The sequence below is a fragment of the Macadamia integrifolia genome, chromosome 7 (genome assembly GCF_013358625.1).
Source record: "Macadamia integrifolia cultivar HAES 741 chromosome 7, SCU_Mint_v3, whole genome shotgun sequence".
NCBI lineage: Eukaryota > Viridiplantae > Streptophyta > Magnoliopsida > Proteales > Proteaceae > Macadamia > Macadamia integrifolia.
Genome location: NC_056563.1, coordinates 2,705,085 through 2,724,700, shown reverse-complemented (window position 1 = coordinate 2,724,700; position 19,616 = coordinate 2,705,085). Strand labels below are relative to the sequence as shown.

General features: G+C 38.7%; 3 protein-coding genes across 4 annotated transcripts; 1 reads left to right on the top strand and 2 right to left on the bottom strand.

The window, feature by feature from the left end:
* The first annotated feature begins 2,007 nt into the window (after positions 1-2,007).
* Positions 2,008-8,167, top strand: LOC122083634 (BTB/POZ domain and ankyrin repeat-containing protein NPR1-like). Its single transcript, XM_042651503.1, has 4 exons — positions 2,008-2,786; positions 3,686-4,433; positions 7,171-7,368; positions 7,612-8,167. Exons 1-4 carry the CDS (start codon positions 2,271-2,273, stop codon positions 7,899-7,901), a joined length of 1,752 nt encoding a protein of 583 aa, XP_042507437.1. The 5' UTR covers positions 2,008-2,270; the 3' UTR covers positions 7,902-8,167.
* A 320-nt stretch (positions 8,168-8,487) lies between these two features.
* Positions 8,488-10,969, bottom strand: LOC122083635 (heat shock factor protein HSF30-like). The gene is made up of 2 exons (XM_042651504.1): positions 9,772-10,969; positions 8,488-9,687 (listed from the first exon to the last, which is right to left on the bottom strand). Exons 1-2 carry the CDS (start codon positions 10,084-10,086, stop codon positions 8,833-8,835), a joined length of 1,170 nt encoding a protein of 389 aa, XP_042507438.1. The 5' UTR covers positions 10,087-10,969; the 3' UTR covers positions 8,488-8,832.
* Positions 10,970-11,099: 130 nt separating this feature from the next.
* LOC122083636 lies at positions 11,100-17,540 on the bottom strand. Of its 2 annotated transcripts, none has more exons than XM_042651505.1 (3): positions 16,981-17,493; positions 11,824-11,923; positions 11,100-11,487 (listed from the first exon to the last, which is right to left on the bottom strand). In XM_042651505.1, the coding sequence occupies exons 1-3, from the start codon at positions 17,222-17,224 to the stop codon at positions 11,415-11,417; spliced, it is 417 nt and encodes a 138-aa protein (XP_042507439.1). In that variant the 5' UTR covers positions 17,225-17,493; the 3' UTR covers positions 11,100-11,414. The 2 variants fall into 2 exon arrangements, with proteins under 2 accessions (XP_042507439.1, XP_042507440.1); XM_042651506.1 differs by having other exon boundaries at positions 11,404-11,545; positions 16,981-17,540.
* Positions 17,541-19,616: the final 2,076 nt, after the last annotated feature.

Below are 19,616 nucleotides of genomic sequence, written 5' to 3'. Positions count from 1 at the left end.
TTTTTTGGGGGTTTTTTGGGGGGGTTGGGGTGGTGTGGTGGAGAGGGGGTGCTTTACTTAAAGAGAAGGAAAACACTTTTTTGTTGGTAGACTTCATCTAATTATGACCTTTGGATATATAGAGAATATCAAAAGATTAAACATGTTTCAAGTTATAACATCAAATTTCATCAAATATACCCAAGTATATCGATGCAAATAGGGGTTGGGTCTTTTCATCTAATAGTTTAGATTTTCGGTTGGATACTTTTAATATTGATAATATCTCATAGAGAATTAAAGTGAGATGGATAAAGGGAAGAGGTACATCCAGACTTCCGAAGTCCTATGTGATTGGCATATCTACCTAAAGCTTAAGGGAAAATTATATAGGACTATCAGGCATTCAACTATGATGTATGAAGTAGAATGTTGGGCAGTCAAGAATAGTCACATTGACAAACTATGTGTAGTTGAGATTAGGATGTTAAAATAGATATGTAGTAAGATTACCAAGGATAAAATACAAAATGAGCATATTGTATCTGTTTTGGGAGTGGCCACAATCAATGATAAGTTCTGTGAAAATCGTTTGAGGTGGTATGATTATGTCTAAAGGAGGAAGAGCTAGGGGTTAGCCTAAAATGACCACAGATGAAATGGGGAATGACATGCATAGTCTTAGCCTTATCCCTATCCCCACCATGACCTTAGATAGAACTTTTCGGAGAGCAAGGATCTATATTGTCGACCCCATTTAGCTTAGTCTTTCCTAATTTTTAGGTTGTGCATCTTCCTCTCACGCTCATTTTTTTTTTCTCCCCCTCTGATCTCTCCTCTTCCCATCTCTACCTTCCTCAATTCCTATTTAGTCTTTTTTTTTTTTAATTTGTGTTGCATGGATCTATATAGCTAACCCCATTAAATTGGGATAAGACAAATTGTTGTTATTATTATTGTTGTTCTACACTTTCAATATGATATTAGAGCATCAAGTTTATAGTTAAAGGATGATATATGTGCACTAGCAGCCAAAGGGAGGCAACAAGCGGGGTATGGTTGTCAAATTTTAGCCCTAAACCGGTCAGACCAATCCAATTGGACCCATAAAAAAGGAACCTAACGAAACCGAACCCTTGCTAGTTTGATTTTGGGTCAACTTTTAAGAAACTAGTGGAAGCCGAAGTAGAATAATCAAACTATAAAAAAATGATAATCGAAACCAATAAAAACAATAGTCTTTTGCGTTAATTTTTTATATTTATATATGAAAAATCTGAAAACAAACTGACGAGATCAAAATCGAACTTTGGTTCAACGAATCGATCTCAATTTGGTGAAGTACCAAAGTGAAACAAAATCAAGGATAAGCTCTCGAAAGAAAAGCAACGCTTCTCAAAGACCAATGAACAAAGATCAATGGACGATAGTAAAACATACTAAGACTCAAACTTATAATCAACTGAATCAAACAATAATGCATTGAAGACATTTTCACCACTACGATATTCACCCAATTGCTAACACAATCTTAGATCCAGTAGTCGACAAAGTTACAATCCCACTTTGCCATGGCACATGGTAGAACCAGAGCCCACCTGGGAACCCACCAAAAGGACCCGCCTGGTCCCAATTTTGCTCCCAAAAGAAACAAAATACGCCGTGACGGAATCAAGAAACCGGTGGCGAAACCGCAAAAGAGACGAACTGATTCCACCTTTGCATAAAGAAGACGATATCTCTTTCTCTTTCTAAACATCCTTTTTCGCTCTCTCTCTCTCTCTCATTATATAGTTCAATACGACAAATGATGCCGTAAGCTATGCTATCATCATCATACATGACTTTTGATTATACAAAACAAACAAAAATATAGGAAATTCATGATCCCAATATGATTATCTCCATCAAATAAGAATCCTTTCACTAGTGACTGTGGATCCCACCGACTATTGCAATCCGACGGTGTTTAGACTTTTGTGAGGCCCACCCCTAGTCAGGTTTTCCGTTCCTTCTTCTCTCGTCAGCCATGTCTGTATCTTGATGAGAGCTTCGGATTCTTTTCCTACACCCTTCCTGAGTTCCTTCCCCTTTCTCTCTCTATCTCTCTGCTGACTTTCTTGAAGGCTTCCAAGCTTCAGTTTGAATCTACGTCTCTTTCTCTTTCTTGGTTCTTTCTATCTTCTTTCTTCTCTGTGTTTCATGGTGCGATCTCTGAGATTTTCAAGCTCCCTAATGGCGTTTTCACCGACATAGCTCCTCTGTTGTTCAATCGCTCTCTTTCGTTGCCCATGGAATCTCGTACGACCTTCTCTGACTCAAACGACAATAGTGGCAGCAGCAGTATCTGCTTCGTCTCTCAAACGGAGACACTCTCTCCAGAGACCTGCGCTGACGTTGCAGCCTTGAGACGTCTGTCTGAAAACCTAGAATCCATATTTTCTCCGGGCTTCGATTTCTGCAGTGATGCCAAGATCGTCGTCGATGGGGACCGTGAAGTGGCCGTCCATCGCTGCATTCTATCGGCTCGAAGCCCCTTCTTTAAGAACCTCTTTAGTACTCCCGGTAAAGAGAAAAAGTTCCAATTGAAGGAATTTACGGAGGGTTTCAATGTGGGTTTTGATGCTTTGGTGGCTGTTTTAAGTTATCTGTATAGTGGGAAGGTTAAGCCCTTACCCAAAGATGTTTATGTATGCGTCGACCAGGATTGCTCGCATATTGGATGCCGGCCAGCGATCGATATCATGGTGGAGGTGCTATATGCCTCTTTCATTTTTCAGATTTCGGAATTGGTGGCTTTGTATCAGGTATAAGCAATTCTTGTGTTCATTTGTGAGTGTCTTTTTATGTCTAATGAGTTTCCAATTACAGAGAGATGTGGTTGTAGTTGAAGTCATAGACATTGCCCTAGTTGAATTGAGAGGCACTGCCCTTGTCCATATAACTAACTCTCCTCTAAAAATATCAGTTCTGAAAATTGATCTTTCTTAATAGTACAAAACGACACACTTCTGTAAATAGCAGACACTTTTGATAGAAAACTGGGGAAATTTCTTCTCCAGGTTTACCTCCGGAAATAGTAGTATTGAAGGAGATCTACTTCTATTTCAATGGAGGTTAATCTACATGAATTGTTTTCAAAGGAAAGGATTAAAATTAACACAAATTGTGTTACTGAAAAAAGTGTTTGTATCATGGACGAGATGGAACTGTCATCGATCGATGACATTATCCCCATCATATGGTTGGATGCTGTTTTCAATCAACCATGCCCAAACTTTATTTTCCAGGAATTAAAAAAAAAAAAAAAAAAAATAGAACCTTATAGTGGTTTGATATGAAGCATGTGAGGCACTTAAGCCATAACTGTATATGAAAAACAATAAAATAACTCTATCAAAGCTTCAAGTAAAATTAAGAAATAAAAAATTACAATAAAATAACCTTATCAAAGCTTCAAGTAAAATTAAGAAGTCAAAACTGTGCAAATAAACTTCTTTTTAAGTATCTTCGAAGCTCTTATTATGTTTTGCAATTCCTAATTAAGATTTATTCAGTTGAACTGGGCCATCTTACCATGTCTGCTTCTACTGACACAGTATTGTTAGATGCCATTTAATTATCGTACATGAACAAATCTTTTTTTTTTTTCCCTTCCAACCTGCAATCTGGAATGTTGAATAACTACATGTTTTTTTTATTGCAGAGGCACCTGCTTGACATTCTTGACAAGGTGGCAACAGATGACTTATTGGTGATATTATCTGTTGCAAATATGTGTGACAAAGCTTGTGGGAGGTTGCTGAATAAGTGTGCCGATATTGTAGTCAAATCCGATATTGATATCACAACTCTTGAAAAAACATTGCCTTATGATATTGTTAAGCAAATTATGGATTCACGTGAGGAACTTGGCTTGCATGAGTCTGAAAGCAACAAGTTTCCAGATAAACATGTGAAGAGAATACATAGGGCCTTGGATTCTGATGATGTTGAATTAGTGAGAATGTTGCTAAAAGAGGGGCATACCACACTTGATGGTGCATATGCACTACACTATGCTGTAGCATATTGTGATGCCAAAACTACAACAGAACTTCTCGATCTTGGACTTTCTGATGTTAATCATTTGAATCCAAGGGGATACACTGTTCTACATGTTGCTGCAATGCGGAAAGAACCCAAGATTATAGTATCTCTTCTAACAAAAGGAGCCCGACCATCTGATCTTACTCCAGATGGAAGAAAAGCACTTCAAATCTCCCAGAGGCTCACCAAATCTGTGGATTACTATAGATCTACTGAAGAAGGAAAAGCTTCTCCTAAGGATAGACTGTGCATAGAGATATTAGAGCAAGCAGAGAGAAGGGATCCACTACTTGGAGAAGCTTCTGTTTCTCTTGCAATGGCAGGCGATGATCTACGAATGAAATTGCTATACCTTGAAAATAGAGGTGAACTGTCTCTATGGCTTCCATCTTTATATTCTTTAGCTCTGCATATCCCCTTGTATCCAGGTTTTAATGATAAATGTGGTTGCTGCCTGCAACTGTTTTATTTTGAATCCAGATATGTTTATTGGATAAGTTGGGCTTGAAAACAGATTTAAGGCCATTTTAGGCAGGTATGAACCAATACCATTTCTTGGGTGAAGTTCAATAGAAGTAGAATTAAAGGTCATTTTAGGTATGCATACAATGAATCCATTTCTAGGTTGAAGTTCTCCAAAAAGCAGGAACTTACAGAGCCTTTTCTAGGTCTGCTTGCTATTTTGAGCCATGTGGATTGCTGATGTGGCTTTCATAGTCACCACTCAGGTAGACAGGGACCCCCTGGTTGATGATTTTTTGAATTTCATGGCCCACAATGCATTCCCCCCCACACCAAAAAAAAAAAATCATGGTTTCAGCTGCAAAACCATTTACTCTGCCACATGGTGAGATAGAATTCAATTGAAACTTTCAAATGAATGGAGGGTGATGTGGCAATCCATACACAAAATTTGAGCACCAACCAAGTCACCACATGGCAATTCTAGACCCATTTAAAAAAGTTCCTTAGATCAGCTGACCTATAGTGCTGGTCCAATTTCTATTATCTATTCATATTCAGTTGATGAATGGAGATGAGTGCACATTTGGTGAAGGTCATTTCCCTTCAGATGCTATCGCAAACCCTAATGGGGCCACTTCGTTATAGATGAAAACCTAATATCCTAAAATTTTTTAACTCTTTAATCAATTGGGTATTGAGCACCCCAGCCCCTTCTAATCAAGCATTTTTTTTTTTTGCTATAATATGTTTATGAAGTTCACTCTAGCTCTAGTTCCAGGTCATTTGGGCATGTAGGAAAATGTCTTTTACAAGTCGCTTTTTTGTGTCTTGACTGATGAATGAATGTAACATTTTGGTTTAAACAATAAATTCTTCTTTTGGGAATGTTAAATCATGTGCTTCTCGCCAAGTACTAGGCATGTGAACATTCTATCTTTTCGTCACTGGTTTCATAGCAATTCGGATAATTTTGATATCGTATACTGTTTTGTATTCTGTTTACGTTCTTTTCATATTGAACATTTACATGAACTGAATGATTAGAGACCTTTTGATGCGCGAATAAAATTACCTGGACACCTAAATGCTTCAAATGTTCTAGATTAGTGTGTCTGGCACATCATATGTTTAGGTTTCATGTATAATACATCTTAAATTATATTTCATGAATTAGATAAACGAAACAAGTATGACCACCTATTTTTTCCTCAGATATTCTTATAAAGCGAGCAGCATATTATTGAATTTTGTTTAACTTGTTATCTAGTAATCATTGTTCCACACCTTATGCTTTGGACTTTTAGCTCTTTATATCTCTTGTGACTCTGTTACATGTACTAAATTACCAATGAGCAATGAAGATTAAAGCCTCTTACCCTAAAATGCCAGCCTACGCTTTAGATCATAAACATTCATTCCCACTCAATGATTTTCTGAACCAGTATCCAGCTCATTGTCTGCTATTCCTTTTTCCTCGCTATCATCCGGATACTGTCAAGTTTCTATTTGATGCTTAAAGTGATGTCAGGTTTTTGAACCCGGCTTTGTGTGATCCAGGTTTGTATGTGTCAGCCAATTTCCTCAAACAAGTTCCATTACTAAAAGTAATTATTTGATGTCAACTTTTAGGGGGCTTCTAGAATTGGGTTTGCCACAATCTCCCACTAAGTTCATGTAGCTCTTGAAAAGTACCCTCCTTATGTCTGGAGAATCTATAGCTAATAATTGATGCTTGCCTATCAAAACTCCAAATCCCATTTGATGTATACTTGGGGAAGTACCTTCTTCATATCTGGAAAATGTATGTTCTGATCCTTGAGTTGGATGGCTTTCAGAATATTGATTTTAACAGGCATATTCTACATATTTAAAAAAAAGGTTCTGTATGCATTATTATTGTGGTTTCACTTAACAGGATTTCAGTTTTGGTCAGGTGTTATAAACTTCATTTTGTGTTGTTAATTTAGCCATAATGTAGGGTTCTAATTTAGTTTTAGATTGTTGTTTCCTTCTTTTATAAGAGCTCCAGTTACTCCACGGATATGCTCTCCCCTCTCGAGCCCAAACGATGCATTTTTTGTATTCTTGGTTTTCTCCTCTCTTCTATTGAAGAATTGATTACCATTCACTGCACAATTATTTGAGGTCCTCGTGCCTTTTCCTCAGCATCACACAGCAACTTACTGGGCAGGTCATTCTTCCATGCGAGATTTACTCTGATTGTATCAATTTCAGTTTCAATTTCTAAAAACTGCTGCCTCATTCCCAACCCAACCACCCACCGAGAAGAAAGTATTTTTTTTTCCTCGTTTTTGAAGTTACAATGTTCCTCGTCAGTGAAGAAACTTGGGAATGTATCAGGGATATATACTGATATAGGAAATGCTTACTGATAGTCGCGGAGGTATCATGGAGAGTTGATCTTGTTTGTGACATTCTTCAATCAAATAGCTTTAATAGGTTCCTTAAAGCTTATGGAATTTCAGTGCTTTTAGTGATTGGTTTTTTTTTTTTTTTTTTTTTTTTTTTTTTTTTAGAGGAACATTGTTCTAGTTGATTACTATAGCTTTTTTCTACTGTCACTTTATTTAGTCTGAGATTTAAATTTTTTACATGATCATGTGTATTTCTTTTCAGTTGGTCTGGCAAAACTTTTGTTCCCCATGGAAGCAAAAGTTGCAATGGACATTGCTCAAGTGGATGGCACTCTTGAGTTCCCATTAACTATCCATTCAAGGAATGCACCTGGTGGCCAGAGGACTGTGGACTTAAATGAAGCACCTTTCAAAATTGAAGAAGAGCACTTAAATAGGATGAGAGCACTCTCCAAAACAGGTAAATGTGCAGCACTACACCTTGTCCACTTGTTCGTCACAGGTTTTCATTTTCTACCGTGTGTTACCTGTGTTCTGGATGAGCAGCATCAAAGAGTCTGATCCACCTGACTCCCAAAACATATGATACAGGAACAGCTGAAATGTGTCCAAAAACTGTGTAATGGGGGGGGGGGGGGGGGGGTTATCTTCAAATTATTCACCGGTAAAAGGCCTAATTGCTTCTGCTTGTTTGTAATTTCAGTGGAGCTTGGGAAACGCTTTTTCCCTCGTTGCTCTGATGTACTCAATAAGATTATGGATGCTGATGACTTATCAGAGCTTGCATATGTGGGGAATGATACACCAGTGGAGCGTCAACTGAAGAAGAGAAGGTACATGGAACTCCAAGATATCCTCACTAAAGCATTCAATGAGGACAAAGAGGAATACGACAAGTCTGCTGCTATGTCGTCATCTTCGTCCACAACTACCATAGGAGTAGCAAGGTCTAGAGACAGGTTCACCTTAAACAAGCAAAATACTAATCACTGAGAAACAAGATAAATACCTCACTTTGTATGCCATATCCATATAATTTTCTATTTCTTCCATTTTTAAATTTTGTTATTCTGTGTTCTAGTCTGTAATATAGTTCTGACCATCTTGGGGTTTAAAGCAGGGAATTTTGTTTCTAATGATAATTTAGATGGCTTGGCTTCATTTGTTTCTACTCATAAAACACAACTCCAGCATTGTTATTTGGAATCCACCTTTTAGTGACTTATGGCATGAAACTACTCTTTCTTCTTGATCATGAATTGTAATCTTGTGTTTTTTAGCAGGATGAGCAGGACTCATTGTGATCAGTCTATTCTTCGTTGGATGAATATAACCATTAAAATATACGGAATTCAATCACTGTAATCAGTTTCTTCTGCAACCATCAAACTGGACTGTGTGGATACCCTGCTCTGTATTTTTCTGTAATGAAGTCGCTCAACCAGTGTGTAGATGCAGGTTTTGGCCTAATGCAAATTTCATAAGATTTTTCATGTTTAAAGATGGATACTCACAGAAACCCAGGAAACCTTTCAAATATAAGAGCAGAGGAAGACCAAAGCAGGTGCCAACAGAAGCATTGCTCTGATTGTATTGTGATTATTATTTCATTTCTTTGTATAAATTTTGCACAACTCCTTCCTTGGCTTCTGGAACTTCAAAAAGACCAAAGACCTTGTTCCATTAAGTTCATCTCTGTTGGTTACCCCTGCATCTTCAACCTCTTCCCCTGCTGACTGCCGTACATGAAGTCCCATACTTGATTAGTTCATGGGTACATAGAACATTTCTGATGAATTTCTAACACATAGCAACAATTGAAGATGTAGAGGTCGACATGAAGACATTAAGAACAGAGACCTGAGAAACCTAAAACCTAAAACCTGCAACCTGCAACCTGCAACACATCCAATGCAGCCACGCATCAGGGTGTGTTGGATCCCAGAAATCCCATTTGCTCCACCAAGTCCTGCACATTTCCGCCCCAATCAGGTGGTGTGGCAACCAATTCCTCCACTTCCACATCAATTTCGGATTGATTACTGCCTACATCTACTTCTTCCTCTCCTCCTGCAATCAGTTCCTCATTCAGCAATTCCTCCCAAACTATTTCGCTAGCACTAGTACCTAAATCCGGATCGCTAGTACTTGGGATCACACCAACCTTCTCGCCCTGGATTGCGCTACTCGACTCACTATCAATGGCCGTAGAGAACAATGTCTCAATTTCCGATTCAACGGTGAGCACTTCTTCCTGGGCTTGGCCAATGAAACTCGCAAATTGGGGAATACCAATGGGTTCTGCCACCGAAGCTGTCTCATCCTGCAAATTTTCGGCGCTCCTGCTGGGAGGCAACCTCCGTTTCTTTCCAGTACAGCCGTTCGCAAGTTCTCTCTTCTGTTCGTTTCGTTGAATAAGCTGTCGTACGAAAGCTGGGTTTTTCAGAGCCTTAGCAAGAAAAATCATCATCTGTTGATGCTTCCTCTCTGTGCCTTGCAGCCGTTCCTCGATGGTGACGAGTTCATCCCTGGAGGATTGTTGCTGCTCCTTCAGCTTCACAATTTCCACCATGAGTAGGTCACGGTCCCTTTTTAATCTGTCGATTTCGGCTTCAGGGCCATACTTCCCCAGTTCAACACAAGGTCCTAGTCCTCCTTGCTGTTGGATGTTCTGAGCGATGTGTCTCCTTCTCTTGATGTTCTTCAACAAATGCTTCTGTCCTCCGAGGAACCCTTCGTTTGCGAATTCCCATCGATCAGGATCAACCTTTCTGAAACCCTGTAGAAGAGAACCCATGCACAAAAGAAAAAATCAGAATCATCCAAGAAGGGAAAAGAAATGAAGGAAGGAATAAACTCGTACGTAAGTGTTGAGCTGACGAATGAAGCTGGAGAAATTGTTGTGGTTGAAGTATCTGGGGAGGAGTGTAGTGGCGAACTGATGCGAGTCCCAAATGATGAAGCTGTTACGAGCTCTGCTCCATGAGACGATGGAGTCAGTAGAGAGATCCTCCACCATGTCGAAAGTCTTGGTTAGGAAAGGAGGGGGACCAGAGTCGTGTAAGCCCTCCATTGGCTGAGGTGGCAATGTCCGAGAAGACGAAGACGACGAAGTTGAAGAGCCACTACCATAGCCGACAACCACCACCTCTTCTTCTTTAACCTTTACCCCTTCCATTAATGCTTTCTAGGGTTTCTCAGTCCATTAATGAGGTGAAGTGGGTCGATGATCTCAGTGACAGTTACGATCTCAATGAATTTACAGGACGGAGCATATGGAAGTTTGAAGAAGAAATACGAATCCAGAGCTCCACTGTGGACAGGAAGCGGGAGGGGGAGAGAGTATATATAATGGATGGAATCGAAAAATCTGGAGTCAGGGTCGGGAGAGAATATATAGGGAAGTTGTTGGGTTCGTGATAGAGTAGGAGCCCGCGTTTCTCTTCCTTTTCATAAATTACTGCCACGTGTACGATCCGAACATCCCATATCAGAATCCCTCTTCCTTTTCATGAATTACTGCCACGTGTACGACCCGAACATCCAGTATCAAAATATCAAAATCTCACCTGTAACACATTGATGTCCCATTACCCTTTTCAGACTTTCTAGAAACTTCTCAACATCCCCAGTTCTTCCTGATATTGAGGAAATTTTGATTTTGATCCGATTTTATCTGGCTTATCATTTTCTTATTATCAGTTTTAACAGGTTTACTATCGCATCCGATTCCTGTATAAGATTCATTTTGATATATTGGTGTATGATGTATTATATTTTGTTACAGATTAATCCAAGTAACGACAGTCCCACTTTCTGAAATTCGGATTCTTCGCACGTAGACAATCTTGTGGAACCTCATAAATCTGTGTAGAGCTTGTTCTTGTTTTTTCAGTACTTTCTACATGATACGAGTCATTGCCGATACTCAACTGATACAAAACTGATACCTAAATCCATGTAACCAAGAGGAGAATCACTTTTGATACCTTGGCTGTTGTATCCGTTTCTCAGGATTCCCCCTGATTTCTTCACCTTACCTCTCCCATATGGTGACAGTTTTATTAGCCCAAGAAGCTTTTCTGCCTACGCAGCAAAAACGAACCATTTCATTATGCATATTAAATAATGCTGAAACAAGAGATTTCAGGTATTGAACAAAGGATAGGGAGAGGACAATAACACCCAACATAAAGGTGTAACAAACAGCTTCCTTTTCAATAATATAGAGTTTCACCTTCTCAACTTTTTTATGAAATTACCAGGAAAAAAAGTGTACAGAATGAACAGAAAAAAGAAAACTATTAAATTGGAGAAGAAGAAATTGATGAACGAAATGAACAATTCTCAGCCATTCGATCCAACCAACCGCACAGCATGTTTTCTTATCTACTCTGCTATGGAACAGAAGATTTGTGACATGAGTTACACTAGCTGTGTCCCTTCCCAGTGAGTGTTACAAACTTACAAGGCACCATGGTAAACCAAACCTTTCTTGACAATTAATTATGCTGTGATTCTTGATCGACCCTTTGCTATTCTCCGAGCAATGACTCTCCGTCCACCTTTCGTTTCCTTTCTGCTAGCACAGTAAAGCACATCGGTCAGTCACATACCATCACTAGCGGGTGGCAGATCTGTGGATGCAAACATAGATTTTTTTACTTTCTTTTTGTTTTTGATCCATTTTTAATAAGAAAAGAGACCATTATCTTTGAACAGATTACATGAGAAGTGAGAAAGATCAGTATGAATTCAACTTGCAATATGTCAAAATTCCTCATTCAATAGTCGGTACAAAGAATCTATCCAGATCACAAATTGGGAAAGGAACTTGGAAAGATACAAGCGACCTTGGATAAAGTGCTACCATTATTCTATGTGTGTTAGCACTAGGTTAAGAAGGAAGACATACCGAGCAAAGTATCCATGGGTCCTCTTCCGCTTGACATGGCTGGGTTGGTAGGTCCTTTTGGGAAGTAAGAGCACCGATTCAGTTGATGTTGAAGCATTTCCTGTACAACAAAATGATAGGAAATCACAATATTGTCATGTTTACAGCCAAAACTACCTATATGTTCCTTTTTTTCAGAGATTGAAAGAAAATCAACTTCAAGAGGGATAGAGTTGGTTAATGTCATTGCAATAGATGGATTCAATTTAATACCAGTAAAACATCTAACTGGGTTACCTAATACCTCAATACATCAATCATGGCAAAAATTGTCATTGTCACTCCCTAGAAAATTTTCCTAAACTAGAAACCATGTCAGTCAATTTGAGTCCTAGGTGAAGTCCATAGAAGCAGTGTAAACAGACATTATTTTAAAGGGGGCAACTGTTTCCTGTTTGGGGAAGGGGGGCACACCCTCCACCAGCACCTCCTCTCCCTGTCTCTCCCCTCTGCCCATATGGGTCATTTCACATGGGGAGGAGAGAATAAAAAGAAAGGAGGCACTGGAGGAGGGTACAGTAGACCCCTCTCCCCCCCCCCCCAAAAAAAAAAAAAAAAAAGAGGACTCATTTTTCCTTTTTGAAGATTCTGGAATATAGTTATGGTGCTTACAGTATAGATCGTATCTATTACCAAGGGTTTGAGGAGCTAATGTAGACTAATCCAAAACCAGAAATCTAGAAAAGAGACTGGTAAAAGCGGGATCACAGAATAGATAAAACAGAACAGTAGATGGTGAAATTTTATAACTCAGAATTGAGAGATCAGAACAGCCCAATAACCTGGTCGAGTGTGATCAGATCCAGTAGAACAATCCTGCAAAGTATCTCTGGAAATAGAGAACTAGAATGACCTGCACAGACTATACCTAGTGGCATTAGGAGCCAGGGCCACAGATTTGGACAGAACTTAATACCAGAATTCCAGAGAGAAGAAACCAGGAACTAGAATACTGACTTTGAGACAAATCAGGCCAATATACAGAGGTGTTGGAAGAAAAATGCAACCTGAAACTTGGAAGAAAACAGGGGAACCACAGGTCTGCAAAAACTGAAGAAATCTACCTGTAACATTAGAATAATCGGATAGGGAAATAGATATGATGGTAGGATCCATGTATAGCCAACCCCAATTAGCTGCGCTTCTCCTAGCTTGTCGGGCTGTCCTCTTTCTTCTTACTTTCATCTTGCATTCTTCATCTATCTTGTGTCTTTTTCATTTTCATTTCTTATCCCATTTCTTATCCCTCTTTTTGCATCTCTTCATCCCCCTTTTCTGTTTAGACTTCCGTCTTCACCTACTTTGTTTTGTTTTATAGTAGAGGCCAGGAATCCACCTGCAGTCCACTTTAGAATCCACCATGATAACCGAGAATCCACTCAGGCTGCTTGAATCCACAGAACCACAATTAAAAAAACCTGAGGACTATATTCATCAAATCATGGGGGAGGCTGTGAGCCATTACATCTATTTATAAAATTTTGAAAGGACCAAATCATCAGGATTGGAATTGGACTGACTAGGACCAAATTCTGCACTAAAACTTAAAACAAATTAACACAACTACAACTTGCTATCAACCTGCTATACAAAGTGTCCTAATCCACCCAGAACTCTAATAAAGAATCAAAATAAGCACTGGAATTAGTAACTTCTAATCCCATGATGATAATATCCAAATACTAAATTATCCAAAAAAAAAAATTCCAAATACTAATCATAAAATAAAAATTAACTCAAACAGAACCCCACAAACAGAATGGACTTGAGACTACTAATAGCATTAGTGATCTCCAACCATAGGCTGAATCAAGCTCTTCTTCTCTTGTACTTTGAAACTGCATCATGGGAAAACCAAAGTTCTGTGCATGGTATACAGATATTTCCCCTCCCAACCTCTTCTTTTCTTGTTCACAATTTTTTTTCCAGCTCTACCATAGAGAGGGAATTACCAGCAGTTTTTTCATCCATTGCCTAGATAGAACAAGCCGATTGCATCAATGTCGGGAGTTGGAGTTCAATGCCAGAATTCAGTACAGAATTGAATAAATTATCTTCACTTCATCCATTCTGGTAAGGTTTTCCTAGCCATAGTACTGATTGATGACAAGGAATTGGTCAGAAAATCAATTGGAACACAGCGGTTATAGATGTTGCTTTAAAAATTAGATTTCGAAGTGACTAGTAATGGAAAATGAGATAAGTTAGGAAAGGGGGTTGTTTGATAATTAAGTAGTAGTTATCCTTATTACAACATTTATTTCATAGTTGAAGTATCTAATCAATAGAAATCTTTATCAATCCCTAAATTTTCTCTTAAAAGATAAGGTATGCTTTCTCACTTAAACCAAGGCACCAAGCATTGTCCGTAAAGCCAAACACTTCTTAATTATTCTCTCCTATCTTTTCCATACATTTTATCCCTTCTCTTATCCCCATCCGCCAACTCTACAAGCCTTAATTCTTCTCAACCTCAACCTGCCACCCCATATCTTGTCTTAATTCCCTATTTTCTCTCTCTTTTATTCACTTTATTACAATGGATAAGACGGGGTTCACCATGTATGTATCATCTGGTATTACAACCAAGGGATGGATCAACGGGTGGAAAGATTGGAATGGGAGGTGTGTATGCTCAAGAAATGACAACAACAAATCTCATCCAAATTGAAAGAGCAGCAACATCTTCCCTCTAGGCACAACGAGCTATTTAAGAGACTAAGTCTATATCACCAACCATACAACCCTCTACTTAGCAAACTTACACCCCTAAGCTGGTCAAGTTTGACTTCCCCTGCTACAATGACGACGAATATACCACCAACTAAAGTACAAAGTGGAGATGGCCAACAAGTATAAGGTGACCATCCAACCACGCAAGATGAAGAAGAGACTCTACATCCTAAACTGCAAGCTGTATTAGATCGGCAAATTCATAAACGCAAAAAATATATTGTAATCCATCGGTAAGGAATGTCATAAGATTTTACATAAATAAGTGTTGTGCCTTGCAATAAAGTGCCAGTGCAATAAAGCGACGGTCACCCAGATTGCCTCCTGGACGCCTAGTCGTCGCCTGGACAACTATGGGCAAGACAGGATTCTCAACGTATGTTTACATACCTGAAATATCCTATCGTACTTATTGTGATAAGATGAGTAAGAAAAGCGAAAATAGGGGTGGAGATAAAAAAGATAAAATAGAAACAGTTTGGCTTTACGAACAATGCTTAGCGTCTTGGCTTAGTTGAAAAAACCTACCTCATCTCTTAATAGATAATTTAGGGATTTCAAAGACTTCTATTTGATACTTCAGCTATAAATAAGTGTTACAATAAGTATAACTACTACTTAGTTATCGAACTACCCCCTTCTCTAACTTATCTCCTTCTCCATTACTAGCCACGTTCTATAACTACATAATTACTCCCCCCCAATCCCCTTAACCGATAATGTATGCCATGCATTGCCATTCAAGCCATGCACATAACTAACCATCCCCCCTTAAATTTGGTCTTGTTCTCGAGACCACTTTTTAAGAACTGAATTTCATAACATCCAAGTTACAAATAAAAATTAAAATGATTCCACTTGGATCCCAGATCTAGGTGGAGTAATTCCCAAGTTGCTTTCGATGGTGACATTTCTTGTCAATGGATAAGGATTTATTCTTTATGTTAGTGAATTTGTCGATCCAACACAACTTGCAATTTAGGATGTACTGTATCTTCTTCATCTTGCTAGGTTGGAAGGTTATCTTGCACTTGCTGGCCATATCCACTTTACACTTCCAATTGATGATATCTTCGTCACTTTTGTAGTAGTGGAAGTCAAGCTTTCCACCCATTGATTCATCCCTCGGCTTTGATAGGAGATGATACGTACTTGAAGTATCACTTCGTATCTATTGTGGTAAGGTGAGTAAGAAACAGAAGAAGCTTGGCATCTTGGCTTAAGTGAGGTAGCCTACCTCGTCTTTTAAGAGATAATTTTGGGATTTCCAAAGACTTCTATTCATTCAACACCTTGGCTATAAATAAGCATTACAATAAGGATAACTATTACTTAATTATTGAACAACCCCCTTCCCTAACTTATCTCCTCTATTACTAGTCGTGTTCCATAACTAATTAGCCACATAAAAAATTGTTAAAAAATCCCATAATTACATAATCACCCCCCCCCAATCCCCTTAACCGATAATTTTTGCCTTGTGTTGCCATACACTTAACAATTTAATTGATACGTACAAGTTGTATGGGCTTCCTCCTTGGCAATTACGTATCTGGTTATGGGAATAGGTATGTGGTAAGAAGGGGAGTTACAACTTACAACCGATTGTGTCGTGATAGGGAGTATTGTATGTAAATGGGTTTAAAAGGGATATGGATTAGTTGTTGTTTATTCGTGGGAGTTGTGGTTGGTAGAAGTTATTAGTGGTTATAGTAACTATTGTAATCACTTTAAATATGTATAATTTTGAATGAATGGTAAGCAATGAAAATCCAAAATTACCTCTCTTGATGTTATCTTGAGATGAGATTGGCTACCTCAATTAAGCCAAAATGTCAAGCTTCATCTATAAAACAAATCTATCAAATTATTTCTATTTTATCTCCTTGTTACTTGTTATCTTACATTATCTCTTTATTATCTCTTCCTCATTTATTTCCCATCTTCTCCCCTATTTTCTATCCACCTGTATCCTTTTATGTAACAGTTTTGATGGTTTGCTAGTTCGACTCCACACTTAAATTACACACGCATGTAATACTATTTTTCCTCCAATGAAAATGATGAATTTCTCACACCTTTAAACTTGAATGAGTTATATAATTCTTACAATTCAAAGTTATAAAGAACAATACAAGACTCTGAACTCTATAGAACAGCTACCTTCAATTTGAAAAAACCATCCATAATCTGAAAGGCCGAGTATCTTCTCCAAAAACAGACACAGTGTTGCTAATTTCTTCCTAAAGTAACAACCAAGATGTGAAGATGGAAAATGGAGGAAAAATAATATAGTATATAAAGTGAACTGTGAATAAGATCTTCAAGACAAGAAATTTCATAGAAACAATAAAAAATAAATAAATAAACCAGCAAAAGTCTTACCATCTGGTAAGAAGAAGCGGAGAGAAGGAAGGCCACATGGATAGGGAAATTCTTCAGCAGCCACCTTTCGCAGGGTCTCAGTACAGTTTTCCTCCAAACGAAGAGAATTCTGGAACTTGGAAATGGAAGGCAGAAGCTTAGGAGATAAAATGCCGAGATTTGAATCAGATTGGTGGTGAAGATGAAGATTGAAGAAGCGATTTACGAGAGAAGAACCAACGCGGGCTAGGGCTTTCGACGACATTTTTTTTTTTTTTTTTTTTTTCCCAAACAACAAAGTAGAGACTCCACTAAAACCCTAAACTAGATTAGAAGGTCGTGATCCCGCTAAGGGTGGGTTCAGTGTTCAAAAGTCAGGAATCGGGATCCAGATCGGTCCGGCCGAATAGGCTGAAATGAGTACGGGACTCGGAATTGATCCATAATCGGTGGAAATCAGTTAAAAAACACTTGGGTAGGGGATTGTTCCCTGATAGTGTGGTCACTGCATCAGTACCGGGATTGACCGTGGGAGGCACACGGGCTTCCAACCTAGGGCAGGGTGATTATTTTGCCACCACCCGTGTTTGGGTGGAGGGATGCACTAAGAATTAGGATTGGCCTTGCCTGATTATTTCTGGATCAACCCAAATCAGCAGATCTGATCCGATTTTTCAAACCCTGGGTGGGTTGGGGGTGAACGGGGCTCCTCTACTACACAATAGAGGCGGCAATTCAGATCCAACACCTTGAAGTGCCTTGAGGCATGCACCCATGTGTTGTGGGTTCCGTGCTGGGATGCTCCAAAGCGTTGGATTTAAGTTGCTGCCTCTATTGCACAATAGAGGAGTCGGAACCGTTGAAAGTTGGATTTTGGATTTTGGAGCAAGAGGTGAATTTAGTATTTCTGTTTAGTATGCACGCCTGATTAACTTTGGTCAGCCAACTGCCAAAGATCACGTACAAAATTTAAGCTTCCGGATTTTGTTGTTTATTTAAAGAGGCCATTGATGATGTGAACATGTGATTGGATTTTTAAGTCATCATTACACTTTCACCTATTATTGTTGCAGTCGAAATTACACCTCCCTAATGTAATTCAATGATATTGAGAGGAGTTTGATGTAGAAGTTTCCTTTTCACCATGGGTGTAAAGAAACTCACTTATTATTGTTGTAGTCGAAATTACACCTCCCTAATGTAATTCAATGATATTGAGAGGAGTGAATGTAGAAGTTTCTCTTTCACCGTGGGTGTAAAGAAACTCACTCCTTAGTTTAAACTACTAGATTCATTGACATTGTGTTGGAATGAATTCTCGAAACAGATTCTGGCTCTTTAAGTAAAACTACTTGATTCACTGATATTGTATTTGGTATGAATTCTCAAAATAGATTTTGGGTCAAGAAGGCATTCTAAAATGAGAAAATAGAAGAGAGAAGAACTAGATTAATGCGTTTTAGACAAAATCTGTTTTGCCTGGTATATCAACTTTTGGGGAGAAGGTCTCTGAGCAAGCAGCAAAGGGGAGCACACCAGTGAAAAATGATCAAACGGTTTTACGTGGGAAGCAAAGAGGTCACTTCATGTGTGTGTGTGTGTGAGAGAGAGAGAGAGAGAGAGAGAGTCACTGGTGATTCTCATGAATAGCAAGGAGAAGACCAGAATCGCTGATTCGCACAGAACGTCGACCAAGATCCCACAACTCAAGATAATTAATGTTTTTGGATTCCCTAAGGATGAGCCCAAATTGCATAACGATTGATGAGATTCATCGATCCATTATTAATGAGTTTAATTCTCTGATTATACTATCCAATAGACCGAGCAAAGTTCATCAGTCCTTGGTGGCAGTGAAATTGTGCATGGAGATCTTTCAAGTTGATGAGTGCAACCTGACAATTGAACTGCAACAAGGCATTGTTTGGGGCTGGAGGTATGTTACATATGCCAGAAGACCAATTTTAAGTTGAGCAGATCATTGTTACGAACTGAATCAATGAATAGGATTTTGGAGATTCTCTCACCTACCCTCCAAATATATGGTCTCTCACCTTCCATATAAACAAGAAAGTAAGCATCAATATAAGAATTGGATCTCTCTCTCTCTCTGCCCAATTCCACATTTGAGCAAAAGACTAAATCTTCTGCACTTTTCGGCAGCAAAATGCCCGACTGCAACTCCTATGTGGTGGGGAATTGATATTGTTTACAGTAGGTTGTCAAACAGGTTCTATTCCAAGTTTCTAACCAAAACTTAGAATTGGCCTACTCTATCTGGTAGGTGATTCCATCTAGATTACCTGTTTGTACTCACAATGTATTGAACACTCTCTCTTTCAAACTTTTAGAAGGCTCTAACGTTTCAACATTAAAAAGAAGGTACCGCTTTAAGGACAAGTGAATCAAAACCCAAACAGATATGGTCTTCGTATTCCATACTACCCAATTACTTGATTCAGCTAGAACACTAGTAATTTTTTCTAGAACAGTCCACAAGTTGAATCACTAGTATCCACTGCTTAAGGACTTGACCTCGGAGCCACAGCCAATCAAGGGCCAAGCAATCAACTCAACACAACCAATCTCCCCCCCCCCCCCTTTTGGGATGAATAATAATACAGTAATTTATTAAACGAACAAAGAGAAGCTTATAG

What these genes read in the sequence shown, in the direction of transcription:
- LOC122083634 (XM_042651503.1), top strand. Translation starts at nt 2,271, where the DNA reads ATGGAATCTCGTACGACCTTCTCTGACTCAAACGACAATAGTGGCAGC. An exon ending in AATTGGTGGCTTTGTATCAG is followed by an intron (nt 2,787 to 3,685) that starts GTATAAGCAATT and finishes TTTTTATTGCAG; the next exon opens with AGGCACCTGCTTGACATTCT. An exon ending in GCTATACCTTGAAAATAGAG is followed by an intron (nt 4,434 to 7,170) that starts GTGAACTGTCTC and finishes ATTTCTTTTCAG; the next exon opens with TTGGTCTGGCAAAACTTTTG.
- LOC122083635 (XM_042651504.1), bottom strand. Translation starts at nt 10,086, where the DNA reads ATGGAAGGGGTAAAGGTTAAAGAAGAAGAGGTGGTGGTTGTCGGCTAT. An exon ending in TTCGTCAGCTCAACACTTAC is followed by an intron (nt 9,688 to 9,771) that starts GTACGAGTTTAT and finishes TCTCTTCTACAG; the next exon opens with GGTTTCAGAAAGGTTGATCC.
- LOC122083636 (XM_042651505.1), bottom strand. Translation starts at nt 17,224, where the DNA reads ATGTCGTCGAAAGCCCTAGCCCGCGTTGGTTCTTCTCTCGTAAATCGC. An exon ending in CCGCTTCTTCTTACCAGATG is followed by an intron (nt 11,924 to 16,980) that starts GTAAGACTTTTG and finishes TTTGTTGTACAG; the next exon opens with GAAATGCTTCAACATCAACT. An exon ending in ACCCATGGATACTTTGCTCG is followed by an intron (nt 11,488 to 11,823) that starts GTATGTCTTCCT and finishes CTGTGCTAGCAG; the next exon opens with AAAGGAAACGAAAGGTGGAC.